Below are 23,205 nucleotides of genomic sequence, written 5' to 3'. Positions count from 1 at the left end.
AGCACATTTCAAGTGCTCACAAGCCACGATATCAGACAGTGTTGATTTAAAACAAAAGTTATAACACTGCCTCGTGGGGTTTATAATGTAATACATATGACAGCCAAAACAAACGACAGTGGAGGGAAGGGTTGCCAGGGTTCCACATTTTACACGAAATATTAAGTACCCTGTGAAAAGGTAAGAATATATACGGTAATCGTTAGAACAGCCACTGGAAAAGAAAATCAATGCAAAGCGGTACCGTTAAAAAGGCAATGGATAAATTAAGATGGAATGCTAAAAAATATTTTTAAAATTCAGAAGACAACAGGAAAAAAGAAACGGAGAAACAAAAAACAAAGGGACAAGCAGAAAACAAATGATAGATCTAAATCCAACCAAATCAATAATTACATTAACAATGGACTGTACGCTCCAATGTCCAGAGATTATCAGAATGAATAAAAAATGCAAGACCCAATTACATGCTGTTTATAAGAGACACACTTTAAATATAAAGACAAAGATAGGTGGAAATTTACCTGTTATGGAGAAAGATACACCGCGCAAACAGTAAGCATAAGAAAGCTGGAGTGGCTATATTAATAATTAGATAAAATAGACTTCAAGACAAAGAGTATTACCAAAGATAAAGAGGGAAGCCTTATAAAATACAAAGGTCAATTCATCAGCATGACTCAACAATCAGAAATATCTACGCATCTAACAACAGAGCCCTAAATACAGGAAACCAAAATTGAGAGAATTAAAGGGACAAACCGGTAATTCCACAATAAATGTTAACACTCTCTTTGCAGCAATTGTTAGAATGAGACAACAACAACAAATCAGTAAAAACAGAGATGATCTGAATAACACCATCCACTACCTTGATACTGATATTTCTAAAACACCATACGACCAACAACTGCAGAATGCATATTCTTTTCAAGTGACACTGACCAAGGGAGACCACATTCTGGGCCAGAAAATCAAGATCAGAACAAGGATAAAAAACCCCACTGTAAACTGCTACATCGCATTGCTTCTCTTAAAAAAAAACCCCCAAAACCCCCAAACTTTTGGGGAAAGTAAAAGCAACTCTTCTTTCCGCAAAGGTGATAGGCGATGCTTACTTAAATTTCAGGTACTCAAAGAATATGCAAACACTGGTAAACAAATAAAATCAATAAACATAATCACTTTGTTAAGGTTGTACGAACAGCCTTAGAGAACCCAAAATTAAAGATAATTAAGAGTGAGAGTATTCATACACTCGATACAGTTTTTGAAAGTCGCTGTTAGGATTTATTTAAATCTCCATGTAGGAATTTAATTATGATCATTCAAATGCTTTATTCTATTCAATTCTAATTCTTAGGTTGCTTCCTTTTTGAAATCATTTTTCTAGTATTTCTACTAATCTTATTTTGAGGCTACAATGCCTAAAGGAAAGTCCCTAAGGAAAAGAGAAAGCTCAGAATCAATTTCCATAGCAACTCTAAATCCATCACACTATATTTGTATATGGGAGTTTGATTTCAATGCATTAATATATGTGGATTTGCAACATGTCTAAGCTGTGGTTGCTATAGGAACCGCAACCTCAAATTTCGTTTTAAGTTTAGTTAAGTGCTCACACATAAAAACTGATCCCGCTGACAGCTATCTCGAGTTGCAGATATGGCTCATAGCAATAAATTTATAAACATCATGACTCACGATGACATATGCACTTAATAGATATCTGTCATTATAAAAATGTGTATTTTAACATATGCTCCTTGTTGGGAGATCAAAAGCAATTCAAGATGCAATTCCTCAGGATGTAGATAGAATAAGACTTGCCAGGCAGCCATCCACCCTTAGCGACAGCCTCTGCTCATGCTGAAGCTTGTTACGGCCCAGGTAAGTCACCCAGACTTACACACAGACACGGGTTCACACAGACACGGGTTCTATGGCTTCTCTGAATCCACGGAATACTGGTGTCTATACTGAAATGGCAGAAAAATCTAGCACGTTTTATAGTCAGGACATGCAAATGACTTTTAATATTAGTTTAAGGATATATTTGGAGAGAGATAAAGCCACTGCAAAATGAACCAAATATCCCAAAGCCAAAAGGAAAAAATAATTAAAGACCATCTCCTGTTTTCGATTACACCAGACGTTGCTTGTTTCCACTAATACAGATGATTAACGGCCAAGGCCTAGAGATGGGCACAGAAATTACTGCTGAATGCTACTGACCTGGCATCACTGGGAGATGACTGGCATAGATATGTGAATTTCCCAGACAGCTGACCCTCACCTCATCAAGCACTTTAATTTGTCTTAAATTTTGGATGGACACAATCAGACCTATGTACGACGAGGATGGTCTCGAATGGTTTCAGACCAGAGGCAGACAGGCTAGTTTAGAGACTGTAAAATAATTCATGGGAGAGATGATTATAAATAGAAAATTAAAATCTTAAGAATTAGAAGGGAACTCTGAGTGTATCGATTAGTACATGCTGGTGTCATACAGATCTTGAGGGCTACTGAGAGACACGGAGCTCTTTCATTCAGCAATAGAGATCTCCGGCTGCTGGACTATTTATAAGGTTTCATTAAGATTTTTTGGCTCTTCTTTGATTGATGTTCACATTTTGTAGTGCTATCAGTATACTCCTTGCCCTAATAAGATACACGCTGAGAAACCATATCCCCATGTTTGTTATAATTATATCCAAGTCAAGAAAGAGCAAATAAAGGGGGGTCGAGAAGTACAAGTTTCCAGTTATAAACTAAATAGGTCATGCGGGTGTAAAGTACAGCATGGGGAATATAGTCAATAATATCGTATCAACTTTGTATGGTACAGATGGTAACTGGAATCATTGTGGTGATCATTTTGCAATGTGTACAAATGCCAAATCACTATGTTGTACACCTGAAACTAATACAATGTGGTGTGTCAATTAGATGTCAATTTTAAAAATAACTAAATATATATAAAAGAAAGAGCAAACAGACTCTGGGTAAGTATTCTAGGAACTCTCCCTTGTGGAAAGAGTAAAGTGTATGAATTTTATAGCACAGATTTTACAACACCTATTCTGACTCTTAGAAGACATTTTGACTTACACTTTCTTGGCTGTTTTCCCAAGAGTTGGATACATGACCTCCAGAAAAAAATGAGGTCTCATTGTATTTATAGGAGCCTTTCTCCTATTATAGCTTTTAAAACAATGTTCTACATGTGATGTATACCTTGCTAGAATTTTTTCAGTATAGTTTTACTACCCCACCATGTCCAAGAGTCAGAACATGTCTCATAAAAAACCGTATGACTGGTTTGACTTCTGGAAATATCCTTCCTCCTTGATTAAGACCAATGAGGTAAACATGGTCGAGGTATCAGGAACACAAGCCTTGGCAATACTGTCTTCCAGAACATTAAAAACCAGATTTATGATCTGCTGACTTTAATGTGTTTCCTGAGCTTTGTCACCAGAGAAGTTAAGCTCTGGAAACAACATATTTCTTTTCCAGATTCATGGACATTCTTTCTATCAAAATGGCACAAGTTTCTCTGTGGCTTTTGTGAAAGACAGATGAGGGAATTCCTTGAAAATGAGGCCAAGGCAGCATAATGACAGTTCTGTTTGGGGGCGGGGTGGGGTTAGAATGGTTGGTGCCAATTTAAGGACACGTTATGACTGTAGAAGAAAAATGTTCTGAGGCCTGTCCGGTTCCACTGCTGAAAACTTGAAAAAGTAGCAGCTGAGTTTCAAGATGAATCTGTACATCATTAGCAGCTGCAGAAAAAGAGCTTGCGGTGAGAGCTACCAGCTGCTCTTGGTTTTCGTACCTTCCTGTCCCCCAACTCCATCTGCCTGTGTCTCCCCAGCTCTGAAGGAGACACACCACTCCCCTTCTCTATCCTGGTCCTAGAATAATGACACTTTCTGACAAAAGCTGAAGGCCTGTTTGAACTGCAATAAACTTTTGTTCCCCAAACTCCCTGTGGCTTCATTTTTACCCAAACTCTTCCCAGCACTTCTGTTCTGAAAAAAGGTAAACATTCCCTTTCCTCGCCAAACCTCTTTCGATGCCCTTGACCCCATTTTTTCCCTCCAGCCTCAGGGTCATTGTTCCACCAGTTTCCCCTCCTTTTTCCTATTATTCCTTCTCATGGACCTTTCTCCCATCTTACAAACCTGCTCCTTGTGCCGTGTCCTAAAAGCAAACAAAATCAAATCGAGGACAATACCGTTCTCTCCCCAAGCTTACTTCCTAAAGCAACTGTCAGCTTTTCCCCCGACACCAACAAAATGTTTTTATTTCCTCCACTTATTCTCCTGATTTGGAGAAGGTGGAATCTCCTCTCGCATCACTTTCACGTTTGTGTGTCATGCCCTTGTTCATAAGCCGCTGCCATCTAGGTGTATGGATTCAGCATTTCTACAGACCAATTCTCTAAAGAACTCTTAATCACCTCCCGGGAGGCAGATTTCTTTCTTTGGCCTATTTTCAGGCTTCATCCTATCTGATCTCTCCAACAATTAATACTCAGCGCTGTTGGTGATCCCTCTTTCTAAAAACGTCCTACTGTTTGTTCTCTGATGTTGAGCTGGTTTTTCCCCTGATGTTCCTCCTTTTCTCAGCTTCCTCTTTTTCCTCTTGCCTCTTAAATGTATGTATTCCCAAAGATCTGTGCTTCGTTTAAGCGTATTTATTCTATGGCGTTGAAGTTGGATTTTTATGCTGTCTCAGTTTCCTTTCTCCAATTCCTCAGCCCCCTCCTGGACCCATCATTCCACTGAGTGACCCCAAAGGACCCTTCCAGTCCTCGTTGTACTTGACTCCTTAGCAGATTTAGACAATGGTGACCGTTCTGCTCCCTTCCTTCTATTTCCCTGACACGTCATTCCTTCATTTCTTTCAATCTTTCTGGTGTCTTCCCTGGTCCTATGTAAGCCCTTCCTTTTCTACCAAAACATGAAATGTTCAAGTTCCTCAGGGACTCTACCCTTCTCCCTGGGGACTCACTTCCAGCTTCAATTACCTGGATATGGAAGACTCACCAATGTTTACCTCTAGCCGACACTTCCTTGAGTTCCAGACACATGTCCACACAGTTTAGTATTAGTCTTGTTATAATCATTTCTAATAATTCTCATTGGAAGTTGGGCATAAATAAGGAATTTGCATTCTTACAGAATTAAGGCTGTTGACTTAACAAGTGTGAACACTGGTGTTCAGGATGGAAACACATGGTTTCTGAGGATTTCATCGTTTACCTCTGCAGTGTCACAGCTGATGTTTATACTAATGACCCTCATTGGACAAGAACACATTCTGCTTGGTAAAGTCTGTTTTCTACACAAGAATGTTTGTAATGTATTTTAGAAAGATTTTTCTCTAAAATAGTTAAAACATTTTTTAAAGTTCTAGGTATTTATCCTCAGTGACTTCACTTTGGGATGAAGTTGGCTAAGTGAGGTCTTGCTGAATGTCATCACATAGAAATTGGCACTGCCCACACAGGAGACAGGATGGCTATTTCATGAATTTCCTCTGAAGGATTATAGATGATGATCTATATTTAAAAGTGTAAATCGGTTCACAGTACGGCGCAGGAGGGCCTGTGAAAGTGACTCTAGGATTTCATTGTTACGGTACCTGCTGTCGGGGAGTTTGCATGGTGAGACTTCTTGGGCAGGTTGAAGATCTGTTCGCCGGGGTCGGGAGGAGGAATTGCATCTTGCCCTTGTCGTGCTTCTACGGGGTCATACTCCTTGCCATCGTAGTTAGCATCATAGAACTTCTTAAACCACTGAATAAAATCCAGGTTGTCCTGGAAACGCCCTTTCACGAGCTTTTCCACTGGAATTACCTGCAATATAAAATCACCTGGTGAGTCACGACCCTCAGCCTTGTTTGTATTGAATACAACTGAAGTGTTCCCTAAATATAACCTTACATCCGCAATTCATGTCTGCTGGCCTCTCCCCCAGTGTCTTAGCCAGTGGTACTCCAGAATTCATATAATTTTTCATTATATTAAAGAAAAATTAAAATGTCGTAGTTGGTTCTCCTGGAATATTTAATACATCTGAACAAACCACACGAAACAAGGAATACCCTGAGCTGTCAAGAGGGGCGGATCCTCTTCGTAGAATGTTTATTGCCAAAGCATATCCCCCCCAAAACATGGGTCTGGGATGTTGTGCTGTTTCAAGGTTGAAAGGTTTTCCTTATTTCTTTGTAACACTTGGTCTAGCTGTGTTGGAATAAGCTCTTAAAAGGACTGTAGCTATTAGAGAGTACGAATGAATAAGACTCAAGTCAATGAGAACTCACACTAATCTAATGGTTCCTATGAAACAAAATGAGCTTTCACGGAGTGTCTTTACAATGTAGAGAGACAAGCATAAAATAAAAACAACTAACCACAATACAGGGCTCAGTAATTCATGGGTTACACTGGAGCACAGTTAATGTGCCAGGGGGGTACATGTCTTAAACAGGTTTCTTTTTGTATTTTGTAACTATCTTATCAAGACTGGGTGTAAATTAAGTGTTTTTAAAGGGCAGTCTAAAGAGCCAATCAGTATTCCCTTTCGAGGTCTTTTCATTGTACAAATATAAGTATTTTCATGTTTTCTGATTTATAAGTTTTGTTTATGCTGGTATTGTGATTGTTTTAGAAAGTGCCTTCTTGGAGCATAAGGCCCTTTAATTAACATGCTACTATATTTTGCTCTCTGCCAAACGTGAACATTTATAAACAGTTTTAGATGATGATGATGCATTAGCCATTCAAAGCAGGCACTTAACTTCTGTTGACTTAACTTAGCAATTCCTATCAAAATGAAAGTTCCAGGGTCATAAGTTCAAAATCTGAGGTGGCAAGGAAATATTTGTACATGTGCTTCCCACGTGCTGTCGCAGGCTATGACAAACATGAACAGGGATCACTGTCTCTATACCAGGATCTTTGGGTAGAATCATAGCATATTAAGCTAGAGAGGCCAACAAAGGTCATAAAGGTCAGTGTTCCTCCAGTACAAGAATTTTATCTTCAAATTTCTTTTTTTCTTTTTTTGGGCCACACCGTGGCTTGCAGGATCCTAGTTCTCTAACACAGGATTGAACCTGTGCCCTCGGCAGTGAAAGCTGGGAGTCCTAACCACTGGTCTGCCAGGGAATTCCCTATCTTCAAATTTCTTAACAATGGCTGACCCACTCTCTTGAGTGTACACTTCTACGGAGATATGGAGTCCCCAACTTTGTTACACAGCAAGTTCCGTCAATAAACGTATGAATGGGTGTTTCTTTCCTTTTTGATCTAGAAGCATGTATAGAAAAATGATACAGAAGTGTACAGAGAAGTGATGCTAATAAGGAAGAAGAATCTATATAACTCTGGTTTTGAATAAATACAGAAGGAGCTAATTGGAAATTAACCACAGCAAAGGATATCAAGTTGAAAAGGAGTCAAAAAATTAAAATGTTAAAGAGGATATATGTTTTGCAATAAAAATTGTGAGAAAATGAGAAGCCAAAATTTTCTTAATATTTTGATAAGAATGCTTTGATTTAGGAAGATATTAACTGCATAAATTAAAAAATATATACAGTTCAGCAAACTTTTCTTTCCTTTTTAACCTCTATCTCTTATAACCCAAAATTTAAATTTTTTTTTTTTTTTTTTTTTGCGGTATGCAGGCCTCTCACTGCTGTGGCCTCTCCCGTTGCGGAGCACAGGCTCTGGACGCGCAGGCTCAGTGGCCATGGCTCACGGGCCCAGCTGTTCCACGGCATGTGGGATCTTCTCGGACCAGGGCACGAACCCTTGCATCGGCAGGCAGACTCTCAACCACTGCGCCACCAGGGAAGCCCCCAAATTTAAATTTTTATTTCCATAGCCTATTTATTGCTACTATCTATGAAAAGAAAACTTTCTATTTCTCCCCTGCTGTTTTTTCTCTTTTCCCTTATTCAAAATTCATTTCTTTCCAAACTATTCACTCCAAGAGCTATATCCTAAATAAAGACTATGAACGTAATATGTACTTGAATAGCAGGAAACATGCAGAGCCTGAAGGGGCTTCAGCAATAGTCCTCTATGGGGGAAAAAGGACTCTAGTCTAACTTCATTTGTATCACTCTAGAATAAAATTATGAAGTTCAAAGTGGGTGAAAGAATATTTTATGGACATTGAGTGAGAATCTGAGTGTATATACTGGACACTTTAACATGCAGTCCTCGCTTTAATTTCATAACCACAGGGAAGGGGGTTTTAGTCCCATTTCACAGATGGGTAAACTCAGACTCAAATAATTTAAATAACTTGCTCAAGTCATGGTGCTGGGATTCAAACCCGTGCCATTTCTACCGTACTATGCTATTTCTTTAAAGAAACAAAACACTCAAAGAACCACAGTGGCATCTGGCAAACATAAAAATTGCTCATCTGCAATGCTAATACAGAATAACAACATTTCAGCATTCATAATTTCTGTTAGCGTTTTTAGTCTAATGGCTACAAGTTTAGAAATCTCCTCAAATAAAAACCTCATGCAAATATGGGAAGTGAGGGTTGGTGCTTTATGCCCAGTACAGGACCCAACCTACTATAGTGATGTCAAGATATATCCCATTGACACATTTTTGGATGTTTGCATCTCTGCATAAAAACCATTTTAAGCAAAGACAATACATTTTATGGAGGTACAAGTGCGTCTCCTACCTTATCAACATTCATTCGCTTAAACGATGCTTGCAGAAGCTTAAAATTGTGAATGTACTCATGTTCCAACTTCGCTTGAAATTTTACTTTCTTCAAACTAATGCAGCCAGGAAAGAGCATGTCCATGAACTGGCAGTAGGCTGCTCCTGGAAAGAGACAAGAAAAGGACCAGTGTGAGTCTGACTGTACCACGTGCGACTGAGGGTTGCTGGGCAGGAGGGAGCTGGGAGCCCAGAGCCCTCAGCCCTCCTGCCGTGTGTGCTCCTCTCCTCATTGCACCCACATCTCCTCATCCACCAGGGGAGGGTGCTGGTGGGCAGGGACGTGCCTTGATGCAGCTCCTGCCACTTCCCCATCCCTAACCACTGTGGTACCGACGCTGTTCACCAGAGCATCACCAGATTCCACAAACAGTGAACAGAACTTCATTCTTCAACATCAAGGAAATCAGCATATGAACAACTCTTCTTAGCTTCTATCAGAAAAAAAAGGAACATATTTTTCCTTCCATCTAGCTGCTACTGGCTCCAAATCATTAAAATACATAAGAGAAAAATAGCAGAAAATTTCAACATGAGCAAATGGAATGAAATATGGAGCTCAAAAAAATATGCATACGCCGCCCGAGCTGTTTTATGTCCACCCTGCAAAATGACTGAGGTGAAACCGTTTAACGAAGCCAACTAACAACAAGAACAGTTGTATACCGATTTAATTTCAGTCCAGAGCAATGAGGTTCCTATATTAACGTGAAGGATGGAGACATGGAGACTCTGAAACTTACAGAAGTTCAGAGTCATGCCATTTATGACTGAGAAATAAAAATAACAGACATGTTCAATGAGTTCCCTGAGGAAACAGTCATAGAAAAAGGGATATTAGTAAGTCTTTCATATATATATATATATATATAAAAATTTTATGCAGATCTCTTAGATCATAACAATATCAACTAGAAAATCCCAGGAAGGTCATACACATCGACTCACAAAGGCTAAAGGCATTTAGAAATTCCAAGCCAGAATGATTATTTTTCTTTTACAAGTAGGAAAAGCAATTGAGTGGTGAGAATGGAACAAATGGCCATTTCTGTGTTCTTTCTTTCTTTGCTTCTCCAGATCTCTTGGTCTGTTTCCGTAACGTGTCAACGATATGCCTTTCTGAACGTAAAGGGCTCTCCTCCATCCTTCGGTATCAAGGTTTCTGTGAGGAGCCTTTCATTCTGTTTGGGCGACTCACCTTTACACAGGAAGAGCCCACTTGGTCTCTTATGTCAAATAGATGTTGAGCATCCTTTACTGAGATAGGAATCCCAGGAAAGAGGGAACCAGATATTAAGAATCTAAAGGCTGCTACAACAGGAAATGGTGGGGCAACTCATTATTTGTAGGCAAGAGTATAAAGTGATGAAATATAGGCCACAATAAACATTACCTCCAGAATCCTTATATCTGTGATGCTTCCTTTAGATGCCAATACCCTAAGTACAAACTGGTACTTTTGTAGTCAAGCAGATGGGTTCTCTTAAAAACAAGACAAAATAAAACAAACCAAAACAAAAAACACTGGAGGAGGTGAGAGAAGCATCAATCTTGGGGGGCATTCTTACAGCCATCATCCAATTATTCAGGTCCTCCTTTTGAAGCGCCACCAGATGGAGCCAATACCAAAAGCCATTCAACATGATTTTTATACAGATGGGGGTGTCTACACACAAGTGTCTCATTACCTGCTCTTTAAAGAGTTATTTTCACTTTTGTAGTGGTTAGCATAAAATTTACTTATGGAGACACCGGTATCTATGTGTTCGTACAAATCCAGCAAGCAAATCTTCCAAATTTAAAAAGCAATAACAGCTTTTGAAACAAACAAAAAAAACCCCACCAAACTTGAATACAGAGCGTGAAGGAAGAAATGAAAAATCATCTCTGGTCTCATCATCCAGAGAAAACCACTGTTAATATTCTGGCATATAACATTCTATTTTTTAAAAAATTTAACAGACCATGGTTCCCTTTCTGGATCATTAAATATTCGCTACTGACATTTTTAATGGCCTTCTGATTTTTATATCATGCTTAGCAACTTTCCCAAGCCAAGATTACATAAATATTCATGTGTATTTTCCTTAAGTACTTTTATGGTCTCAAGTTTCACATTTACATTCTGAATAGACGTGGAATTTATTTTGGCCTATGATATAAAGGACGGTTCTAATTTTAGTTATTCCAAATGTTAGTGGAAATTTTTGGCTCCCCAGCATTTGGACACCTTCCTATCTGACTTGATGCACCAGGGCCCTGCCTCTCACCACAGTACCGAAAGTGGGCAGATATCCCTTTCCCAACACCCAGGGTAAGATGCAGGCCTGTGACCTAGGCTCTGCCTTTGGATGCTCTTGCCCGGGTCTCAGAGTCTTAAGGGAGTGAGTGAAACATGTAGGGATCATTAGAATTTGGTCATGGTGGCAGCAGTGGGATCTAGCAGATGCTTCAGGAGCACAGCAGCATCCTAACCATCCTAGTCCAGTGGCTCAAGGGAGGATCTATTCCTAGTTTCTTCACATCTTTTGGATGCTGTCACCTTCTGAGCTTGGTTCCCCACTGACTGTGAGAGCTGCCCAATGTGATTTCTGTAAATCTGTCTCTGCTTAAAGTTGCCAGAATTATTTTCTGCTATTTTCAACCACAATTGCTGACTAAGAAAGTTAGCTAGGTGTTGAACACCATAATTTCATAGATAATCTATACTTTTCCCACTGAGGAATCACTAATTTTACTCTCTCTCTGACTTTCCAAATACATGCATTTAAAGTGTCTTCAAGGTTTTTTTTTTGGGGGGGGCAGGTCCTGTCCCCATGATAGTTTCACAGTCTTCATTATTTAAATACATATATAATATGTATTACTATCTGTAGAATAATTTCTCCTCTCCTTTTTCTCAAAATTTTCTTAAATTCTGTCATGCATTCGTTCTTTCCATTATAATTTTGAATTATAATGGCATGAAGAAACTAGATCTTCATTCATGGCATGAAGAAACTAGATCTTAAAAATTTAGTCATTTATTGAGATAGCCTCATCCACCAGAGGGCAGACAGCAGAAGCAAGAAGAACTACAATCCAGCAGCCTGTGGAAAGAAAACCACATTGACAGAAAGACAGACAAAATGAAAAGACAGAGGGCTACGTACCAGATGAAGGAACAAGATAAAACCCCAGAAAAACAATTAAACGAAGTGGAGATAAACAACCTTCCAGAAAAATAGTTCAGAATAATGATAGTAAAGATGATCCAGGACCTAGGGAAAAGAATGGAGGCAAAGATGGAGAAAATGAAAGAAAGGTTTAACAAAGACCTAGAAGAATTAAAGAACAAACAAAGAGAGATGAACAATACAATAACTGAAATGAAAGATACACTAGAAGGAATCAATAGCAGAATAACTGAGGCAGAAGAATGGATAAGTGTCCTGGAAGACAGAATGGTGGAATACACTGCCGCAGACCAGAAAAAGGAAAAATAATGAAAAGAAATGAAGACAGCCTAAGAGACCTCTGGGACAATATTAAATGCACCAACATTCACATTGTAGGGGTCCCAGAAGGAGAAGAGAGAGAGAAAGGACCAGAGAAAATATATGAAGAGATGATAGTTGAAAACATCACTAACATGGGAAAGGAAATAGCCACCCAAGTCCAGGAAGTGCAGAGTCCCAGGCAGGATAAAGCCAAGGAGAAATACAACGAGACACATAGTAATAAAATTGACAAAAATTAAAGACAAAGAAAAATTATTAAAAGCAACAAGGGAAAAACAACAAATAACATATAAGGGAACTCCCATAACGTTAACAGCTGATTTCTCAGCAGAAATTCTGCAAGCCAGAAGGGAGTGGCATGATATATTTAAAGTGATGAAAGGGAAGAACCTACAACCAAGATTACTCTACCCAGCAAGGATCTCATTCAGGTTCAACAGAGAAATCAAAAGCTTTACAGACAAGCAAAAGCTAAGAGAATTCAGCACCACCAAACCAGCTCTACAACAAATGCTAAAGGAACTTCTCTAAGTGGGAAACACAAGAGAAGAAAAGGACCTACAAAAACTAACCCAAAACATTTAAGAAAATGGTAGCAGGAATATACATATTGATAATTACCTTAAATGTGAATGAATTAAATGCTCCAACCAAAAGACACAGGCTCACTGAATGGATACAAAAACAAAACCCATATATATGCTGTCTATAAGACACCCACTTCGGACCCAGGGACAAATACAGACTGAAAGTGAGGGGACGGAAAAGATATTCCATGCAAATAGAAATGAAAAGAAAGCTGGAGTAGCAATACTCATATCAGATAAAATAGACTTTAAAATAAAGAATGTTACAAGAGACAAGGAAGGACACTACTAATGATCAAAGGATCAATTCAAGAAGAGGATAAAACAATTATAAATATATATGCACCCAATATAGGAGCAGCTCAATACATAAGGCAACTGCTAACAGCTATAAAACAGGAAATCGACAGTAACACAGTAATAGTGGGGGACTTTAACACCTCACTTACACCAACAGACAGATAATTCAGAAGAAAATTAATAAGGAAACACAAGCTTTAAATGACACAATGGACCAGATAGATTTAACTGATATTTATAGGACATTCCATCCAAAAACAGCAGATTACACTTTCTTCTCAAGTGCACATGTAACATTCTCTAGGAGAACGTACACACATCTTGGGTCACAAATCAAGCCTCAGTAAACTGAAGAAAACTGAAATCATATCAAGTATCTTTTCTGACCACAGCGCTATGAGGTTAGAAATCAATTACAGGGAAAAATAACATAAAAAACACAAACACATGGAGGCTAAACAATACGTTACTAAATAACCAAGAGATCACTAAAGAAATCAAAGAGGAAATAAAAAAATACCTAGAGACAAATGACAATGAAAACACGATGACCCAAAACCTATGGGATGCAGCAAAAGCAGTTCTAAGAGGGAAGTTTATAGCAATACAATCCTACCTCAAGAAAGAAGGAAAATCTCAAATAAACAATCTAACCATACACCTAAAGGAAGTAGAGAAAAAAGAACAAACAAAATCCAAAGTTAGTAGAAGGAAAGAATCATAAAGATCAGAGCAGAAATAAATGAAATAGAAACAGAAAACAATAGCAAAGATCAATAAAACTAAAAGCTGGTTCTTTGAGAAGATAAACAAAATTGATAAACCTTTAGCCAGACTCATCAGGAAAAAGAGGGAGAGGACTCAAATCAATAAACTTAGAAAAGAAAAAGGAGAAGTTACAACAGACAACGCAGAAATACAAAGCATCGTAAGAGACTACTACAAGCAACACTAAGCCAATAAAATGGACAACCTGGAAGACACGAACAAACTCTTAGAAAGGTATAACCTTCCAAGACTGAACCAGGAAGAAATAGAAAACATGAACAGACCAATCACAAGTAATGAAATTGAAACCATGATTAAAAACCTTCCAACAAACAAAACTCCAGTACCAGATGGTTCCACAGGTGAATTCTACCCAACATTTAAAGAGCTAACACCCATCCTTCTCAAACTCTTCCAAAAAACTGCAGACGAAGGAACACTCCCAAACTCATTCTACAAGGTCACTGTCACCCTGATATCAAAACCAGACAAAGATACTACAAAAAAAAGAAAATTACAGACCAATATCACTGATGAATATAGATGCAAAAATCCTCAACAAAATACCAGCAAACAGAATCCAAATACACATTAAAAGGATCATACACCATGAATAAGTGGGATTTATCCCAGGGATACAAGGATTCTTCAATATACGCAAATCAATCAACGTGATACACCATATTAACAAACTGAAGAATAAAAACCATATGATCATCTCAGTAGATGCAGAAAAAGCTTTTGACAAAATTCAACACCCATTTATGATAATAACTCCCCAGAAAGTGGGCACAGAGGGAACCTACCTCAACATAATCAAGGCCATATATGACAAACCCACAGCAAACATCATTCTTAATGGTGAAAAACTGAAAGCATTTCCTCTAAGATCAGGAAAAGACAAGAATGTCCACTCTCACCACTATTATTCAACATAGTTTTGGAAGTCCTAGCCACAGCAATCAGAGAAGAAAAAGAAATAAAAGGAATACAAATTGGAAAAGAAGAAATAAAACTGTCACTGTTTGCACATGACATGATACTATACATAGACAATCCTAAAGATGCCATCAGAAAACTACTAGAGCTAATCAATGAATCTGGTAAAGTTGCAGAATACAAAATTAATGCACAGAAATCTCTTGCATTCCTATACACTAACAACAAAAGATCAGAAAGAGAAATTAAGGAAACAATCCCATTCACCATTGCAACAAAAAGAATAAAATACCTAGGAATAAATCCACCTAAGGAGGTAAAAGACCTCTACTAGAAAACTATAAGACACTGATGAAAGAAATCAAAGATGACACAGATGGAGAGACACATACCATGTTCTTGCACTGGAAGAATCAATATTGTGAAAATGACTATACTACCCAAAGCAATCTACGGATTCAATGCAACCCCTATCAAATTACCAATGGCATTTTTTACAGAACTAGAACAAAAAATCTTAAAATTTGTATGGAGACACAAAAGACCCCGAAGAGCCAAAGCAGTCTTGAGGGGAAAAAACGGAGCCGGAGGAATCAGACTCCCTGACTTCAGACTATATTACAAAGCTACAGTAATCAAGACAATATGGTACTGGCAGAAAAACAGAAATGTAGATCAATGGAACAGGATTGAAAGCTCAGAATAAACTCATGCACATATGGTCACCTTATCTTTGATAAAAGAGGCAAGAATATACAATGGAGAAAAGACAGCCTCTTCAATAAGTAGTGCTGGAAAAACTGGACAGCTACATGTAAAAGAATTAAATCAGAACACTCCCTAACACCATACACAAAAATAAACTCAAAATGGATTCAAGACCTAAAAGTAAGACCGGACACTATAAAACTCTTAGAGGAAAACATAGGAAGAACACTCTGACATAAATCACAGCAAGATCTCTTTTGACCCACCTCCTAGACTAATGGAAATAAATACAAAAATAAACAAATGGGACCTAATGAAACTTAAAAGCTTTTGCACAGCAAAGGAAACTATAAACAAGATGAAAGACAATGCTCAGAATGGGAGAAAATATTTGCAAATGAATCAACAGACAAAGGATTGATCTCCAAAGTATATAAACAGCTCAGGCAGCTCAATATTAAAAAAACAAACAATGCAATCAATAAATGGACAGAAGATCTACACAGACATTTCTCAAAAGAAGACATACAGATGGCCAAGAGGCACATGAAAAGATGCTCAACATCACTAATTATTAGAGAAATGCATATCCAAACTACAATGAGGTATCACCTCACAGCAGTTAGAATGGGCATCATAGAAAATCTACAAAAAACAAATGCTGGAGAGAGTGTGGAGAAAAGGGAACCCTCTTGCACTGTTGGTGGGAATGTAAATTGATAGTAGCCATTATAGAGAACAGTATGGAGGTTCCTCAAAAAAATAAAATAGAATCATCGAATGACCCAGCAATCCCACTACTGGGCATATATCCTGAGAAAACCATAATTCAAAATGACACATGCACCCCAATGTTCATTGCAGCTCTATTTACAATAGCCAGGTCATGGAAGCAACCTAAATACCCATCAACAGACGAATGGATAAAGATGTGGTACATATATACAATGGAATATTACTCAGCCATGAAAAGGAATGAAATGGGGTCATTTGCAGAGATGTGGATGGACCTAGAGACTGTCATACAGATTGAAGTAAGTCAGAAAGAGAAAAAGTAATATCGAATATTAACACATATATGTGAAATCTAGAAAAATGGTACAGATGAACCAGTTTACAAGGCAGAGACAGAGATGTAGAGACAGAGATGTAGAGATAGAGACAGAGATGTAGAGAACAAACGTATGGACACCAAGGCGGGGAAAGCAGGGTCGGCAGGGGGTGGTGGGATGAATTGGGAGGTTGGGCTTGACATATATACACTAATATGTATAAAATAGATAACTATTAAGAACCTGCTGTTTAAAAAAATAAATTCAAAAAAATTTAATCATTTATTATGTAATGATAGAGGTTTATTGAAATATAATTCATATACCATAAAGTTCAATCTTTTAAAGTTTATAATTCAGTGGTTTTTAATATATTCACAGAATCATGCACCTATCACCACTCTCTAATTCCAGAAGATTCTCATTAGCCCCCCCCCTCCCCAAACTAACCCCATACATATTAGCAGCCACTCTTGATTCTCTCCTCCCACCGGACCCTGGTAACCACTAATCTATTTTCTGTCTCTACAGATTTACTTATTTTGGCCATTTCATATAAATGCAATCATAAAATATGTGGCCTTTGTGTCTAGTTTCACTCACTTAGCAAAATCTTTCCCAGGTTCATCCATGTTGTAGCACATATCAGAACGTCATATTCCTTTTTATGGCTGAATAATATTCCATTGTATGAATGTAACACATTTTATTGATTGAATCATCAGTTGATGAACATTTGAGTTGTTTTCACTCTGGGGCTATTATTAGCAATGCTGCTATAAACATTCATGCAGATGATTTTGTGTGAACCTAATTTTCAATTCTCTTGGGATATACCTAGGAGTGGAAAATGGTACCACTGTGTTTTAACATTTTGAGGAACTGCCAGACTGTTTTCCAAAGCAGGTGCTCCATTTCACACTCCCACCAGCAACATATGAGGGTTCAAGTTTCTCCAGATCTTCACCAACACTTGTGTTTTTGATTCTAGCCATCTTAGTGTGTGTAAATTTTGATTTGATTTCCCTAATGGCTAATGATGTTGAACACCTTTTTCATATGCTTTTTTACCATTTGTATAACTTCTTTGGAGAAATGTTTATGCAAATCCTTTGCCCATTTTTAAAGTGGGTTAAATGCCTTTTTGTTGGTGAGTTATTAAGAGTTCTTTTTACATTTCGGATACAGGTCGCTTATCAGATATCTGATTTGCAAATATCTTCTCCTGTTCTGTGGACTGTCTTTTTCTTGATGGTATCCTTTGAAGCACAAAACTTTTTCATTTTGATGAAAACTTTATCCATTTTTTCTTTTGTTACTTGGCTTTCGTCACATCTAAGAAACCACTGCGTAATCCAAATGCATAATGATTTCACTTACATTTCTTCTAAAAGTTGTACAGTTTAGTTCTTACATTAAGGTCAATGATCCATTTTCAGTTATTTCTTCTATATGGTGTGAGGTTTGGATCCAAACTTCATTATTTTGCATGTGACCATGCAGTTATCCCAGCACCATTTAATTATCTTGGCACTCTTGTTAAAATCAATTCATTATAAATATATGGGTTTATTTCTGGACTCTCAGTTCTATTCCATCTATACACCTATCCTTGGGCCAGTAACACTGTCTTGATTACCGCAGGTCTGTAGTCAGTTTTGAAATCAAAAGTAGAAGTCCTGGAACTTTGTTCTTCCATTTGAAGATTGTTTCAGCTATTCTGGGTCCCACGAATTTACCTATTAATCTCAGAATCAGCTTGTCAATTTGTGTAAAAAGGTAGCTGACTACTTCTGCATCTCTATTCCTGCCCTGCAAATAGGTTCATCTGTACCATTTTTCTAGATTCAACACGGACACGGGGTGGGAGGGAAGGGGCGAATGGGATGAAATGGGAGATAGGAATTGACATATATACACTACCATGTGTAAAACAGATAGCTAGTGGGAACCTGCGGTATAGCACAGGGAGCTCAGCTTGCTGCTCTGTGGTGACCTAGATGGCTGGGATGGGGGGTGGGGTGGAAGGGAGGTCCAAGAAGGAGGGGATATATGTATACATATAGCTGATTCACTTTGTTGTACAGCAGACACTAACACAACATTGTAAAGCAACTATACCCCAATTAAAAAAAGAAAAAGAAAAAAAAAACACAGAATGTTCTTTGTGGGGAAAAAAAAAGTAGGTGAGATTTTGACAGGGACTGAATTGAATCTAGAGATTAATCTGGGGAGTACTGCCATCTTAACAACATAAAGTTTTCCAATCCACGAACATGAGATATCTTTCCACTTAAGTTCCTCCAATGATATTTTAAAGTTTTTAGTATATAAGTCTTATACTTCTTTGTTAAATTTATTCCTATTATATTCTCTTTAATGCTACTTTAAGTGGAATTGTACTCTTAATTTTATTTTTGGATAGTTAATTAATGTTAATAAGGTTGATTTTGGGGTACTGATCTTGTATCCACCAACCCTGCTTAACTGACTTATTAGTCGTAATAGTTTTTTGTTGGTTCCTTAGGATTTCTACATACAAGATCATGGCTCTGCAAACAGAGATAGTTTTACTTCTTTCTTTCTAAGCTGAATGCCTCATTTCTTTTTCTTGCCCAATTGCCCTGGCCAGAACCTCTAGTAAAATGTTGAATAGAAGTGTCAGGAGTGGACATCCTGTCCCGTTCCTTGTCTTAGTGGGGAAGCATCTATTCACTGCTAAGTATGATAATAGCTATGGGTTTTTCATAGATAGCATTATTATCACACTGAGGAAGTTTCCTTCTATTCCTAGTTTTAGTGTTTTTAATCATGAAAGGGTATTGAATTTTGTCAAATGCTTCTTTAAATATCCACTGAGAGTATCATGTGGCTTTTGTCCTTTATTCTATTAATATGGTGTATAACACTGATTGCTTTTCATATGTTAAGACAACCTTGCATTAATCCTATTTGATCATGGTGCATAATCCTTTTTATATGTTGCTGGATTTATTCTGCTAGTATTTTGTTGAGGACTTTTACGTCTATATTCATAAGAGATACTGGTCTATAGTTTTCTTGTGATGTCTTTGTTTGTTTGTTTGTTTTGGGCCACTCTGTGCCACATGTGGGATCTTAGTTCCCTAACCAGGGATCGAGCCCATGCCACCTGCATTGGAAGCATGGAGTCTTAACCAATGGACCGCCAGGGAAGTCCCTGGTTTTGTTATCAGGGTAATATTGGCCTCACAGAATGAGTTGTAAAGTGTTCCCCTCTCTTTTGCTTTTTGGAAGAGTTTTTAAAGGATTGGTGTTGGTTTTTCTTTAAATATTTGGTAGAATTCACTATTAAGTTATTTGGGCCTGGGCTTTTCTTTGTGGAAATTTGTATTGCAATTACTAATTCAATCTCTTGTTTTATAGGTCTATTCAGAATTTCTATTTAAGTAGTTTATGTCTTTCTAGGTATTTATCCATTTCATCTAGATTACTGAAAATTATTGATTTTTAAACATTTACTTTTATTGTTACAGAGTTATTACTCATGAGTGCTAATAAATTTCCAGTTATGTCTCTGGTTTTCTAGGGCGAAATCAATGCAGAAAGTAATGCCTTTGTTATACCATATATACATGTATATGGTATACAAAAAATATGTACCAACTACCTTTCCAACCACCATGGAGATAATAAAAATGGTTTCCTTCTTTGATTAATATGATCAGTCATAATCATTGATTTCCTAATGTTGAATCATCTTTGCATTCTTAGACTAGTCCTACTTGGTAATGTTTACAAAGTCTTCATTACAGTGATGGTTTAGATTTGCAAACTCATAAGTGAGACTGTGTGCAACATTTATTGTGTGCTTTTGTCTTATTTTCTTATGGCTCTTTTAAGTTTAAAAAATAAATATAAAATATGGGAGGGACTTCCCTGGTGGTGCAGTGGTTGGGAATCCGCCTGCCAATGCAGGGGACACAGGTTCGAGCCCTGGTCCGGGAAGATCCCACATGCCGTGGAGCAACTAAGCCCATGTGCCACAACTACTGAGCCTGCGCTCTAGAGTCCACGAGCCACAACTACTGAGCCTGCATGCCACAACTACTGAAGCCCACGCGCCTAGAGCCCGTGCTCCGCAACAAGAAAAGCCACCACAATGAGAAGCCCACACACCGCAATGAAGAGTAGCCCCCACTCACCGCAACTAGAGAAAGCCTGCACGCAGCAACGAAGACCCAACGCAGCCAAAAATACATAAATAAGTAAATAAATAAATAAATTTAAAAAAATTAAATAAAAACTTGAGTGCTAAAGTTAAAAAAAATTTTGATTAGAATCCTAACTGCACAACTTGCTACCTGTATGTCCTGGGCTTTTCACACCTTCCCTATGCATTTCAGAGCCCCATGAGCATCAAATAAGCTGACTAATTTTTTCAATAAACAATGAAGAAAGGGTGGATCACATTAAGATTTCCAGTAAATGGTATGTTATATGATCATTTAGGTATAATATCGTATGCCATCTTCTAGAGTCAAAGGAGCCTCTGAGAATTTTTAAGAATTATCTTATTGACTTTGTGAACTATGCTAAAGATTTCTTGCTATTGCCTCTGGTTATGTCCATTTGGGTATTTTCAACTTCCATTCCTCAAATATCTAGTGCTTAAAGAGACATCAGGAAAAGGATACCTTGACATTAATTTTTGCTACTAAGAACATCATCAGTGGTTCTTGCAGAGCAGGAAACCACACTCAGGCATAACCTGAACAAGGCTGCCATGTTCTGATTCCCATCAAAGGTCGACCCGCCACCTCTTCTCTGGATCACGTCTCCCCTCCCATTCTCGTTGATGTCATTCCTGCAACTATCCTCACTCTCTCTTGCAATGTCAATTTCTTTCCATATGGACTGTTCTTAACATGTGCAAACATGCTCTAGTAACATGTGACTGACAAAATAAGATTAAAAAGCTTCCTTAACTCCACATGATCCATTAGCTATTATGCTATTTATCTCCTCCTATACACAGCAAAACTTGACAAAACTGTCTATTTCCATTGTTTCATCTACCATTCAAATCAGTTCTGTTGTCTTCCAATCTTACCCTGTTCTGGTCAAGGCCACCAATAGCTTCTCTGTTACTGAATCTAACAGTCACTTTTCTTTCTTCATCCAACTCAACCTCTGAATAGTATTTGGCTCTGGTGACCACTCCCTCCTTGAAATTCTGTATTTTATTCCTTAATTAGACAAAATGGGTACCAACTAACTTGAAAATTCAGGAATCACTGCCATTGTCCTGAAAGTCTAGCCAGCCACAAATTAGAATGCTCCTCATTGAGAGGTGTAGAGATTTTGGGGTCATTTCATTAATCTCGCAATAATGTGGGCCTACATTTTACACAGATCCCACTTTCATCGAATTATGCCAAGGCTGCCGTTATTCATGTACTGCCCCTTGTTAAGGATTCCACAGTGGTTCCTATGAAACCACTACAAAATCCAAACTCCTTCCCTGGCCTGCAGTGTCCTGTGACCAGGCCTCTGTCCACCTCTCCCTGGAAGCTCCTTTCACACTGGCTTCCTTGTTACTCCATGTTCTTGCTATTCAGATCAAGGCTTGGACGTCACTTCCTCAGAGAGGTCCTTCCTGACCATCTGAAGTCACCCGCCAGTTACTCTACCACCTCATCTAGTTTTATGTCTAGTATTTTACTGTTAACTCATATGTTGGTTTGTGGTTTACTGCCCCCCTCACTGGAATGTAGCTTTCAAGAGAGTCTGCACTTTAATCGATCTTGGTCCCCTCTGTATCCAAGCCTTTACTGCAGTACCTGCCATAGTGTGGGCTTCAATAAACATCCGGTTAATGAATGGAGGTCTACAAGTTGTGTAGCAGTTGAACCACAACAAGGGATGGTAAATGATAAAATTCTAATGTTACCAAAGCCCCAAATATGAGGTATTCCTGGAAGAGTTGCTACATATTCTTTTAAAAATTGATGGGGTATGAATACATTAAAAACAGAACAAAATAAAACAAACAAACAAAAACCTAACCAAAACAAGAGCCACTCTGGAAATCAGTCTTCGGTAAAGTGAAAAATAAGCTTCAAAAGGCAAAATATTAGATATCACACCAAAGTAGAAGCATTCCAAATTGTAGGATGTTGTGTTCACCAAGAGATTAACTATGATGGGCTATGCTCTAAGCCTATCAGCTCAAGGTGCTACTGCAGTTATGAAGGTCAGCAAGATTCTGGAAATAATCAGGAAATGAGTAGAAAAAGGGAAAAGATTCTGTCTTTGTACAGTGCCATGCTATGCCTGTGCCTATAGTCCTAAGGATGGTTTCAGTTGTTATATATCAAAAGTGACATAATGGAGCTGAAAAACTTGGGGATAGGAATCTAAAAGGAACAGTTGGGGCACTGTATAAAGGCAGAACTCAAAAATGAATCTCCACACTCAAAAGATTTGAGGACGTATGATTTCCGTGTATGAAATCATGAAAAGCATGAGAAGACAAATCATCTCATTTTTACCAGATCCCAGGACCTCAGGAGAAGAATATCAGGATAAACTGACATTTT

At 38.0% G+C, this 23,205-nt stretch overlaps 1 protein-coding gene across 4 annotated transcripts in view; it reads right to left on the bottom strand.

Annotated features, from left to right (window-relative positions):
• Nucleotides 1–23,205, bottom strand: part of MAPRE2 (microtubule associated protein RP/EB family member 2) — a 164,298-nt gene that overhangs the window by 31,596 nt on the left and 109,497 nt on the right. For all 4 annotated transcript variants that reach the window (XM_082667109.1, XM_082667108.1, XM_082667107.1 and 1 more), the window contains 2 exons: nt 8,730–8,875; nt 5,656–5,869 (listed from right to left, as the gene is read on the bottom strand). In XM_082667109.1, the coding sequence (XP_082523235.1) occupies nt 5,656–5,869; nt 8,730–8,875 (360 nt within the window). The remainder of the gene's footprint in view (nt 1–5,655; nt 5,870–8,729; nt 8,876–23,205) is intronic.

The sequence above is a fragment of the Grampus griseus genome, assembly GCF_964374135.1.
Source record: "Grampus griseus genome assembly, chromosome: 12".
Classification (NCBI taxonomy): domain Eukaryota; kingdom Metazoa; phylum Chordata; class Mammalia; order Artiodactyla; family Delphinidae; genus Grampus; species Grampus griseus.
This window is presented reverse-complemented; position numbering and strand designations above follow the sequence as displayed.